General features: G+C 44.9%; 1 protein-coding gene across 2 annotated transcripts in view; it reads left to right on the forward strand.

The window, feature by feature from the left end:
- PLEKHG4 (pleckstrin homology and RhoGEF domain containing G4) overlaps positions 1 to 9,218 on the forward strand; it is a 202,385-nt gene extending 193,167 nt beyond the window's left edge. The window contains exons 23-24 of one of the 2 annotated variants that reach the window (XM_068260277.1): positions 1,658 to 1,721; positions 8,851 to 9,218. In XM_068260277.1, coding sequence (XP_068116378.1) covers positions 1,658 to 1,699 — 42 coding nt within the window. In that variant the 3' untranslated portion in view covers positions 1,700 to 1,721; positions 8,851 to 9,218. The remainder of the gene's footprint in view (positions 1 to 1,657; positions 1,722 to 8,850) is intronic. The other variant, XM_068260278.1, reaches the window with a different exon arrangement.
- Positions 9,219 to 12,698: the final 3,480 nt, after the last annotated feature.

Here is a 12,698-nt window from a genome sequence, read left to right on the forward strand (position 1 = left end):
CGTGCGCTCCACTGACATCCTTCCTGCAACGCCGCCCACTGAATTCTAAGTGGGCGGCGTTGCAGGAAATGACGTCAGGGGAGCGCACGCTGGAACCCGGAAGAGGTGAGTGGTCCCCGCCCGCCCCTCTTACTATCGGCAGCTACGGAGCTATTTAAAGCTGGAGCGCAGATCGGGGGACCCAGACAAGGAAGTAGGGGGTCCAACCCCCCTCCCCACCGCCAGGCCCAATCCCCCCTTCCTGCCTGCTACTCCTCCAGCTCGGCGGCCGGCCCCCGCACCCACGGACGGGCGGTTGCGGCCCCCCAAGAAGTGCCGCCTGAGGCAAACGTTTCACCCCGCCTCATGAGCGGGCCGGCCCTGTTTGCCTCAGTAGAGGAGAGCCTGTGGATATTCCCGAGGCTTCCCTGATAGTCTTACACCCCTTCCCTCCAGCGATGGGTCCCTCTAGACAGATTTGACAATATTGTGGATTATGTTTGTGGCTGTGCCCCTCCCCTGGCCCGAGCGCGTCTGACTTTATCCTTCATGCACAAGTGAGTTCAGACTACTGCACAGGCCCAGGCCCGCTATATGACTGCACTGTACACGGAGGGGAACGCAGCCAGGGCGAAAGAGGGTCCTGATCGGGTGGAGGGGGTGTTGAGGAAATAAGTAATAAGGTTTTGTTTTTTACAGCAAATCTGTAGCGAAAATCAACTTACGATATAATGATTTGTATGTGTAGTACAGATAAAAAGAATTTGTAGCAAAGAGCAGTCTCATATTGGTTTCCAGTACAGGAAGGGTTAAAAAAAATAGCTACTTGGCTAACTAGGTCAAACTCTGTCCTCTGTTTTCTGAAGCACTAAAAACAGCCAAGAAACAGTGCGAGACAACTTGACATAGGGTTTTACTGCAGGAAAGTTCAAAAGGTCATTCATTACTTCTGCTTTGTTTTGTTTTCTAAAGGCAGAGTGTGGATTCTAAACTGCAACTGTTAGTCTGATGCAATGTTATACATAAAGCTACATAACTGAAAATAAAAATGAGACTCTTCTTTGCTACTAATGTTCTATTTATTATCCATACTACACATACAATTCATTATATCATTCGTTGATTTTCGTTATAGAGTTGCTTTAATGACTTCACTTTGGTTGCTTATTCAAAGCAAATCTGTTCAGGATTGATTGGGCTCATCAGCTTTTTTTTGTTTTCAAAAAATTAAATCTGAGTAATCCAATTCGGAAAAAAACAATTGCTCACCAGACATTGCACCGTTAATGGGGACCTTTACTAGGCTCCTATGAGCAGTTTATGATAAAGTTGATACAGTATTACCCAATAATGTATAATTTGAGTGTTTTTGGTCATTTGCATTTTGTTACACTCCATTCCTTGTAAAGTTTGTGTGACTCACCTGGAGTGCTGCTGTGTCCTCCCTGAGGGGGGCGCTCTATAGACAGGGATTGCTGGGAGCTCTTGTGGACACATACACGGAATTATCTGAAAGTACCTGCAAACCAATATATAGTGTTATTTTTGGTATGCTTGATGTGCATTGATGTGAATGTTACCATCCTCTTCCCTGCTAACCCCTCCATCGCAGCACAGCAAGTTTTATTTTCAGGTATTTAAGTCTAACTGATCACTAATAAGTGCTTTGTCTCTCCAGAATCCAAGCCACATTTCCCTCAGCCCTTCCACCATTGTCTGAGCTTCCTAATGTCTATTTTCCAGTAAGTGCTACTTTTCTGTTCTTTATCTTCCTCATGTGGTTACTTCTGTCTAGGCCAAAATCCATCCATCTGTTACCAGATCTGTTACCATAACTGAACCACTCATGTCTGCATGTTGCTAACAAACTCCACAAACTCCCCCCGAACTTGAGATAAATGTGTCAGGCCTCATAGCTTTAGGCTGTGTTCCTACTTGACCAGTGCTGGATTTACCATAAGGCACTGTAGGCACTTGCCTACAGGCGCCTGATGATGGAGAGGCGGCTCACACCCTGAGTGCCTCACTCCCTCCTTTCCTATGCAGAGTCCTGATGAGAGTGTAAATGAGAGGTTACTGACCCAGCTCTCTGCATTCCACTGACCAGATCTCCCTTCAGTCGGGGCCACCTCTAGCTACTGAATACTGAGGATAGCTCTGGCTACCTAATACTAACTGGAACCTGTAGCTACTTACACTGGGCAGGGGAAGTAAGGGAGAAATGACCGCTGATTCTACCAGCACACTAGCGGTGCGGTTCGGCGGGTGTTTGTAGTTTCATGGAGGGTGCCAGGACATCTGTGCCTATAGGCTCCTGTGATGTAAATCCAGTCCTGCACTTGACAGTAAAATACTTTTTTTTGCCCATTTTACTGCATAGCAAATCTGACAGTGAATGGCTCCTATTTTATAGATAGGGACAGTTCACACTTGTCACTCTGCGTCTGATCCGTGACACACTTCTGTGCAGTCCGCAATAATCCTGGGCAGGCGGATGCGCTCACCCATGTAGCCTCACCCATGTAGCCTGTGGGGATAACACATCTGCCCCGGGCTCCAACCAGGCCACACGTGATTCTGCGCAAGTGGGAACAGAGCCTAACACACAGCCTCTGAGAATGTGCCTGTAATGACTGATGCTAGACACCATGGCTGTCATTGGAGGGTCTCACCCAGAGTGTGCGGGGGGCCGCTTGGCACCTCAGTCCGCATATTTATATTTTAATAGAAAGTTTAAAAGTTATGTGCAGTTTCAATTTTTTCCACCCCAGTGTTAAAAAAAATTTTATAACATTTTTCCCCCCTTGGCTAAAATTGCCTCTAAGTCAGGGGTCCCCAACCTTTTTAAGCCCGGGGCCCACTATCCCAACCAAACTTTTCTCTGAGGCCCCCCCGGCGGTGGCAGTCCCCCTCTCTTTTCCCTGATTTTGAGTGTACTATATAGGTAAGTAGTTATTGCCCCCAGTATAGGTAGCTAACACAGTTGCACCTGTATAAGGACTATAGTTGCCTCAGTATAGTTAGTTAGTTAGGTAGTATAGTTACCCTAATATAGTTAGTATAGTTACCTGAGTATAGCAAGTACAGTTTCCCCAGTATAGCAAGTACAGTTACCCCAGTGTAGCAAGTACAGTTACCCCAGTGTAGCAAGTACAGTTACCCCAGTGTAGCAAGTACAGTTACCCCAGTGTAGCAAGTACAGTTACCCCAGTGTAGCAAGTACAGTTACCCCAGTGTAGCAAGTACAGTTACCCCAGTGTAGCAAGTACAGTTACCCCAGTGTAGCAAGTACAGTTACCCCAGTGTAGCAAGTACAGTTAGCCCAGTGTAGCAAGTACAGTTAGCCCAGTGTAGCAAGTACAGTTAGCCCAGTGTAGCAAGTACAGTTAGCCCAGTGTAGCAAGTACAGTTAGCCCAGTATAGCAAGTATAGTTAGCCCAGTATAGCAAGTACAGTTAGCCCAGTATAGCAAGTATAGTTAGCCCAGTATAGCAAGTACAGTTAGCCCAGTATAGCAAGTACAGTTAGCCCAGTATAGCAAGTATAGTTAGCCCAGTATAGCAAGTACAGTTAGCCCAGTATAGCAAGTACAGTTAGCCCAGTATAGCAAGTACAGTTAGCCCAGTATAGCAAGTACAGTTAGCCCAGTATAGCAAGTACAGTTAGCCCAGTATAGCAAGTACAGTTAGCCCAGTATAGCAAGTATAGTTAGCCCAGTATAGCAAGTACAGTTAGCCCAGTATACCTAGTACAGTTAGCCCAGTATACCTAGTACAGTTACCCCAGTGTAGCAAGTACAGTTAGCCCAGTGCAGCAAGTACAGTTAGCCCAGTACAGTTAGCCCAGTGTAGCCAGTAGTTGCCCCAGTATAGCTGCCCCAGCGTAGCTAGCAGAGGTGCCCTCTCCCCCGCGCGCTCATAAGGTAACAGGAGCGGCGGCCGCGGGGGGAGAGGGAGAAGCCGCGGCCCCCCAGAAATCTGCCCAAGGACCCCCAGGGGGCCGCGGCCCCCAGGTTGGGGACCTTGGCTCTAAGTGATTGTCTGTTCACACTAGGCCCAGTGCTAGACTGTTTCCTGGAGCAGACCAATCACTTGCAGAATAGACCCGTGCCTTCTGGTAGGTCCATGCAGGGCCGGGCCGAGGCATAGGCTGGAGAGGCTCCAGCCTCAGGGCGCAGTGTAGGAGGGGGCGCAGAATTCATTCAGCTGTCATTCCTAATTGTGTTTAAAGCAGAAAGAAATAAGAAAAGGGGATACATGGCAGTGATTGCAAGCCAGATAACTAGATATTGAGGTTGTGGGCCCTGTGGCGCCTCTAAGTGTAATAGCAATCAGTGTGTGACGGCTGGGGTGGGAGGGATGCGGGGTGCACTTTGGTGTCTCAGCCTTGGGTGCTGGAGGACCTTGTCCCGCCTCTGGGTCCATGCACGCTAGGGGAGAGGCAAGCACTGTGTCATGAGAAGCGAAAATGTACCTGTGGTTATGTGTAGAGGGGCAGTGACAGAGAGCATGACTGCATCTTGCCACAAACTCCACTTCCTCCTTCACAGACGAAGCCTCTGCCATGAAGGAGGAAGTGTCGGGCAAAAGGGACTCAGCAGCAAGAGACGTTGATTTAACCTCCTTTGCGTCATCCATGTACGCCAAGGAGGATTGCTCAGCCCCTGGTGGGTCTTTTTACTTACTTTTTATTTACTTTTTCAGAACATGTAGCTGCTAGCTACATGTTCTGTCCGATCGCCGCCAATCCGCCGCAATGCGCCGCTAAAGGGGCTGTCGTGTTCCCCATACGCTAGCTACAGCAAGGGAAACATTTTTTTTTTTTTACAAAAACGGTAATGTGTACTTATGTACGCATTACCCCTGAATGCCAGGGAGGTTAAGTAACTTAAAAGGAACCGTTGCTGAGAGGGATATGGATGTTTCCTTTTAAACAATACCAGTTGCCTGGCAGTCCTTCTGATCTCTTTTGCTGCAGTAGTGGCTGAATCACACACCTGAAACAAGCATGCAGCTAATCCAGTCTGACTTCAGTCAGAGCACCTGATCTGCATGCTTGTTCAGGGGCTGTGGCTAAGAGTATTAGAGACACAGGGTAAGCAGGAGAGTCAGGCAACTGGCATTATTTTAAAAGGAAAAATCCATTTCCTTCTCGTTTAGATTAACTTTAAGGACCGGTATCCCAAAGAATTGTAAGTGCATACATATAAAATGTGCATTTCTCCCAAACTAAAATGAACTATGTATACTTTTTTCTTTTTTTCCCAATGTTGCTGCGCTTACAGCAGGTAGTAAAAAGCTGACATATGACAGAATTTGGATTATGGGTAATTCTCAGTAATAACTTTATACTTTACATAAGCAATCCCTGGAATGGATCTATAATGGTGTCAGCCATTGCCATTCAGTAAGTGCCTTTGTAAATAAATAGCTAAACATATCCCATGTTTAGATGGACTAGTCCAAAACCTGTCAGATTTTTACTACATACTGTAAGTAACAGTGACAGAGTAAAAGGCACCTTAACTTACTTTTTCCTGAGAGAAATGTACATTTGTTTACATGTATTTTAATTTTTACACATTTTTGCAATATTTATCCTTTACCTGCTGACCCCTCCAATCGTCGTGAACGCGGCAGCAGCCCCAGGACCGCTCCACACACTTGCAGGAGAGCGCGTGCATCTCCGCTCCGCCTTCAGTCTCCCAGTGGGGATCACGGCTCGGAGACTGTTAGACGCCGTCTAATAACTATGTACAGCGCTGCGATCTAAGGCAGTGCTGTACTCGGGACAGCTGTGTGGCACGGCTGTCCCCCTGGGGGACACAGGAGTGATCATTTGTGATAGGCTGACCGTGGGAGGGAAAATGAATTAAAAAAATAAGCAAATTTATTAAAAAAAAAAAACATTGGGGGGCGATGAGACCCCACCAACAGAGAGCTCTGTTGTGGGGAGAAAAGGGGGGGGGGGGGGGGAATTGCTTGTGTGCTGTATTGTGCGGCCCTGCAGCGAGGGCTTAAAGCTGCAGTGGCCCATTTAGTAAAAAAAATGGCCTGGTCACTAGGGGTGTTTAACACCGCAGTGCTCAAGTGGTTAACCCTCTCTGCTGTGACCCTCCCCTCATACCCATGCAGGTACAGTTTAGTTTCTCTGCTTGCTCATCTTCTGCGTCCTGCTCCCACCAACACTCAGGTTCAGATTTGCTGCAGGCTCATCCTTACTATACAAAATATCATACGATAGCGTGGAATACAGCTGTGCTCATAAGTTTGCATACCCTGGCAGAATTTGATTTCTTAAAGGGACTCCGAGCACTGCCTGTGGGTATGCCTTTATGCATACCCACAACTAATTAATTATATCCTCACACCTACCAGCATGATGATTGTAATTATATCCCCCTGGGATCCTTATATTTCATTGCATTGTGCTGAATGGAGCTGCTGACACTGGGGAAAGTGTCCTCCTGTGTAATACAAGTAACTATGGAAAGATGCATATCATTTTGAAGCTCTTTTTCCAACGATATATAAACCGCTGCCCTGCGCCTTTTAGTTTAGAAAATAGCGAAAACTAAAAGGCATAGCGGTTTATATATCGTTGGAAAGAGGAGAAAGAGAGCTTCAAAATGGTATGCATCTTTCCATAGTTACTGCACTGCTCGGAGTCCCTTTAACCATTTCTGATACAATCTGAATGATAACACAAGACTTTTCTTTCAGTCTTGTGCTTGTTTCTGTTGTCTGATCATTGCTTACAACTCTGCCCCAGAAGAGACCATACCGAATCCTTTTTTTTTTCTTTTTAATTGTTGATTTGCTAGCTAGGATGTAAAGTAACAGTTTCTTCTTTTTAGGAGTAGCTAGGTAGAGTGTCTGCTCCAATTAACCCAGACAGCGGTGGCAGCATTACCATCGATTTCCAGCGTGAAATCGATAATTTTACCAATTGTGTCCCTGGCCGCCCGTAATGATGGCGACCGCCCGGTGGGGTCCACACTATCTGGCGTGTACTGCGCCTGTGCACAACTACTGCGCTGAGACAGTGTGCATCAGATGACAGATGCGCAGGTGCAGAAGTCAAACACTGGCATCTCATTGATGTCGGTATTCATTCATATTGGGCGCTTAGATCGGTGAATGGAACCTGTGTTTCCAATCACTGATCTGTGTACTTGATTGGATACTTTGCCATGTGTACCACAGGATACATATTACAGCCAGAACATGCTCAATAGTTGCAGCATTCAAGGCAGAATCGCACCAGACTTTGAAAAATCTGTTAAGGACTATCTAAAAAAAAAATGAAATCCTTTTGTTCCACTAGAGTGGTAAGGAACAATCTATATCTCCATTCTTCTAAACAATTCCTATTCACCCTGGAATTGATAGAAGGGATTTCACAATCAGCAGCTAACGCCGCCTCTCTGACCCCTAACCCCCCCACCACCCCACCCTCTCCCTTGCATTGATTTTTACTTCAAAATCAAGTTCACACTTAAGCGAACTATTCTGCCTATTTTACCTTATAGTTCGCTTCAGTGCTCCAATTATATGTAATCCGCCGTGTCCCCGCCGCAAAACGAGGGCTGCAGAGCCCCCAAATCGCCCAAGGGGCAATCCGCCGGCATTCCCTGGAAGGGGCAGAGCTTTCAACTTCAGCTCTGCCCCTCCTGACGTTAATCGTGGCGCATCGCCGCCTCTGCCCACCCCTCTCACTCTTCCTTCACAGAGAGGGGCGGGGAGAGGCAGCGATCCGTGCGGCGATTGATGTCAGGAGGGGCAGAGCTGAAGCTGAAAGCTCTGCCCCTTCCAGGAAATGCTGGCAGATTACCCCCGGGCGATTTGGGGGCTCTGCAGCCCTCGTTTAGCGGCGGGGATGCGGCGGATTACTTGGGAGCACTGAAGCGTACTATAAGGAAGCTTTTGCTGGCGTGGGCCACAAAATATTGTATCAAGGGCCGCGAGTTTGAGACCCCTGCCTTAAAGTATACCTGAGATGGGCACACTAAAATATTTTATACTTGCGTGGGGCTGGAGGAAGACAGGGTCAGACTATAGCATAACGCTCACTGATACATAACGCTCACTGATAAGTAATTACAGCCATAAAACACTTTCCTGTCAGTAAATGGCTTCTGAGAGCAGGAAAGAGATAACAAGAGACAATAATTCATAGATTTGAGCTTTTGCATTTTTCAATGAATGTGTCATGGAGCAGAGACAATGAAACTGTAAAAACATACACATTAAATTTAAATATATAAATAAAACTGTGGGATATCTAAAGTTATTTTTAGGAGAATAGATACAATTCTTTTATTCATCAGTTTATTTTCACCTTGGATGTCCTTTAAAGAGGAACTATAACCAAAGATTTCAATCAGTAGCTGATATCCCCTTTCCCATGAGAAAACTTTACCTTTTCTCAAACAGATCATCAGAGGGATATGTCTGTATTGCTGATATTGTGGTGAAACCCCTCCCACTGTGTGATGTAAGGGTTATGGACTATGGTCCTGACAGTTTGCTGTCTGTGAACCTCATTGCATTGCGGGAAACAACAGCTTTCTCTAACTGCCAAGCAACCAATATCTCCCTCTGTACATAGAGCTTTCGGTAACAAACATTCAGTACAGATCACCTGGCAAAGAAACTGTAGAGGTCACCACCTGTGATAAATTTCAGAATGTAAGTCAGGGAGAGGAACGATTTTACAGTGGGCAAATACTGACTAAATAATGAATAAAATTGCTTATTGTTCACAATATTCATGTATTCTGTTATTTTCACTGCAGTTCCTGTTTAAATGTAGAATATGCATTGATAAGTATGTGACGCTATTTCACCGATCTTCCTGTTTATATTTCAGGTATGAACTGGCTTCTGTTACAATCTGACCATTGCGTGGAGTGAGATCCGCTGCCTCTGTGTCTCCCCTCTAACCTTTCCATGTGTAATATTTCCCACTGTACATAGTCTAATATACCAGCAGTCACCAGGCGCTGTCTGTTGCCATGGTGAGGAGTTTACCTGATAAGCTGCACAGTCTGTAAAATGTTATTGAATAAGGCATTTTAAGATATGTATTTAAAAATGAGAAAAAAAAACAAGTACTTTTTCATGATAAACTGGAATCTCTGATGAGTGTCTTATTTTGTTAAAGTTTTTTTCCCAAACTAGAATAATTTATTTACTGGAGATAATACTTAAATCTGAATAAAACCAGATTTCAACGTTTGTGTATGTTTGACTGTTATTGACAATGTGAAAATTCAAATTGACCTTGCCTGCTGTTTTCCCCCCTCTTCCAGGCTCCGTCTAGGAGAAATCATGGAGAAGCATGTGATTTGTTTGATCAGCTCATTTCCGATCCATTTCAGATTTCCAAAGCTCCACACCATACAGATTCTGTTAAGTAAAGGACACTCCCATAGCGTAAAACCCTAGACGTTAATAGCCTCAATTCTGGTAGGGTTATCAAACAAATTACCTCATGTGAGGTAATTTATCATGAGGTAATGACATTTAGCAATTCTGGTAGGTTTTAATCATGTTTTACCAAAAATAGCTATCCTCATGGAAATTAGGGCGAATGTTAGCATATGATTTACCAGTCAGATTAAAGGTGCATACACACATCAGACTATAGTCTTTGGAAAATGAAAGATCACAGACCTATCTTACCACCCTTCATGTAGTATAAGAACCATACCTACAGTCTTTTCTATGGAGCTGAACTCTCCATCAGACAGAAATCTTTGCAAGATGCTGCACACACAGATGCTGTAGACATTCAACAGATCAGTATCTGCAAAAGATCTGTTCCTGCAAATTGCATTCATAGTCTATGAGATCTGCAGATCATCATACACACATGATTTAACTGACATTCATCTGCAGATCAGGTCTACCAGGATGCATTTTCAGATCTGCAGATGATTGCTTGATCTGCAGGTGAATGTCAGTTAAATCGTGTGTATGATGATCTGCAGATCTCAGACTATCATTGCAATTTGCAGGAATGGATTTTTGGCAGGAACAGATCTTTTGCAGATACTGATCTTTTGTGTCTGTACAGCATCTGTGTGTGCAGCATCTTGCAAAGATTTTTTTCTGATGGGGAGTTCAGCTCCATAGAATAGACTGTGTAGGTATGGTTCTCATACTACATGAAGTGTGGTAATATTGGTCTGTGATCTTTCATTTTCCAAAGACTATAGTCTGACGTGTGTATGTACCCTAAGACCTGCCTGTACCTGGAGGTCAATTTGTGAGCATTTTGCTGTTTTAGTGGAGTTCCTATTCAGGTTTTGTAATAGAAAAGAATAGTAGAAATAAAACTCCAAATATTTACTGGATTTTTTTTCTTTTTTCAGGGGATGTCTATAAATATAGAGTACTTTTCATAGGTTGGTACATAATCAAATACACCTTCCCACTACTTCAGGAGGTATTTTACCTACAAAAAAAATATGTACCTAACATAGCTACCAGAATTGAGGCCAATATGTATAAAATGTAGTACTACTCACAATCTTAAAATATCAAGCATGTAAAAACAGCCGAGGACAGTCATGCCCCAAGTTACATGCGAATCGCAATGAATCTCACGTCATTGTCCATCTCTAGTCATCAGCCTGAAAACGGAGTGGGCTTTAGGGTGTGAGTATTCCTGCTGTCTGTGGCTGCAGAATTAAGGAGCAGATCAGGAACTGCCCATATACTAAACATGAAACAGTCCACATCTGCTGAAATACAAACATCCATTAACGCTTAGGCCTGGAACCCACTACATATCGCTAATTGCAATTGCTGGCGTTTTGCATGAGCGTTTTTGGTAGCGATTTTATAAAGCAAGGTTTTTTGCCAGCGATAGTCTAGTGACTAGCGTTTTAAATTCTGATTGGTCCTTTTAATTTTTTTTTTTTTAGTGTGCAGTAACTTCAAAACGCTAGCAAAATCGCTCTGTGTAGGTTTTGATGAGCGATTAGAGTTTATATACTTTACATTGCAGGAACACTAAACGCTAAAAATGCTGCATGTCCTGTGATTTGGCAATCGCTCCAGTGGCATTTGTCCCATCCATTAACATTAGCTGAGCATTTAGGGAAATTGCTAGCGGTTTGAATCGCTCCCTAAACGCACAGAAAATTGCTTTAGTGGGTTCCAGCCCTTATTGCAGAACTCAAGAGTGCTAGTTAGGTGGCCTGCAGACCGGTTTCCACAAATGCTTTTAGATCACCTTGTGTGTTCTCTCCGCCAGCCTTATGGGTAGAACTTTTACCCCTCCTATTTGGGTGTTTCAGATAAGTGGAGGCGGTGCGTCTCAGACCCCCTCTCTGCTTACAGTCCGCCTGAATCATAACCGCAAAATCACTGCCAGGCTTCTCATCACAATCTGAATAGGAAGGAGCCACTGTATACAAACAATCTCTCTCTTCACAGTATAAAGTCTCTTATGGCAGCAGCAAGCATGTACTGCAGTGGCAGTTGCTTCTGTGGAGCCCAGTTATGGTCTGAGCCGTGCACAAGCAGCTGTCACTGCAGCGGGTGCGATCACACATTTCTGCTGCATGTCCTGCAATGAGAGCGTGATTTCACAAGTAAGACCTGATATGCCACCAATCAGGAAGAAGTAAAGTTGTGCAGGGGATTCCGGCTGTGTTGGGGCTGGTGCACACCAGAGCGGTTCTGAGGCATTTTTTAAAACTCTTGCAGGGGGAAAACCGCTTGGCTAATGAAAGTGAATGGACTGGTGCACACCAGAGCAGTTAGTTTTTTTCCAGAACCGCAAACTCGAGGGGCTGCAGCATTTTTTAGATTTCTGAGGCGTTTCTGCCTCAATGTTAAAGTATAGGAAAGTGGAAAACTGCTCTGAAAAACGCTACATCAGAGCGGTTTTTCAGGTATTTTTGTTACAGAAGCTGCTCAGTAACTGCTTTACTGTAACAATAGTTGGAATCTGCTCCAAAAACCGCTAAGCATGTTTAGAAAACGTCTCTAAACATGCCTAGAATCGCTCTGAAATCTGCTTCAAAAACCTCTAGCGTTTTGCAGATCTGCTAGTTTTTTGGTGTGCACTGGGCGTAAGTGGTTGTTTACTCACCTATGCTGCTACCTCCCTTCCAATGCGCTCCACGCTGCTCTCAGTCTTATGACACTTCTGCTTTCACAGTGGAAGTTCCTGTTTAGAAGGTGGAGGTGTCCGAAGATGGAGAGCAGCGTGGAGTGCATTGGGAGGCACAGAGCACAGTACTTACACAGAGGAAACCTGCCCCACATTCTGAGACTATTGCACTTTTTGCTCATCCTTACTACAGATCGGTAATAGAGGGTAAACCCCAGGTATAACTGCGGGAGAAGGGATTTTCCTGACCTGCTCTTTCAGAAACAGTGTGAGCCGTAGCTTCAGGTCTCATAAAAGGAATGTCTCGCAATTTCTGGGTAAGAGCTGTAGGATACAGATTACAGCCCAGCCATACGGAAAGCTGCACAGTCTCATCTCTGTTACTGAAGATACTATAGAGCAGAGCTCCCAAACCCTGTTTTCAAGGCCCACCAAGAGTACAGGCTTTGCAGGAAACCACAAGTATTCACAGGTGAAGTCATTGTGTGTCAGCATGGCTGTGTAACTTCCTCTGTGGATTCCCACACAACATGCACTGCTGGTGGGCCTTAAGGATGGTTGGAGAACACTGCTAAAGTGAGAGGAATATA

Source organism: Hyperolius riggenbachi, chromosome 11 (genome assembly GCF_040937935.1).
Source record: "Hyperolius riggenbachi isolate aHypRig1 chromosome 11, aHypRig1.pri, whole genome shotgun sequence".
Lineage (NCBI taxonomy): Eukaryota > Metazoa > Chordata > Amphibia > Anura > Hyperoliidae > Hyperolius > Hyperolius riggenbachi.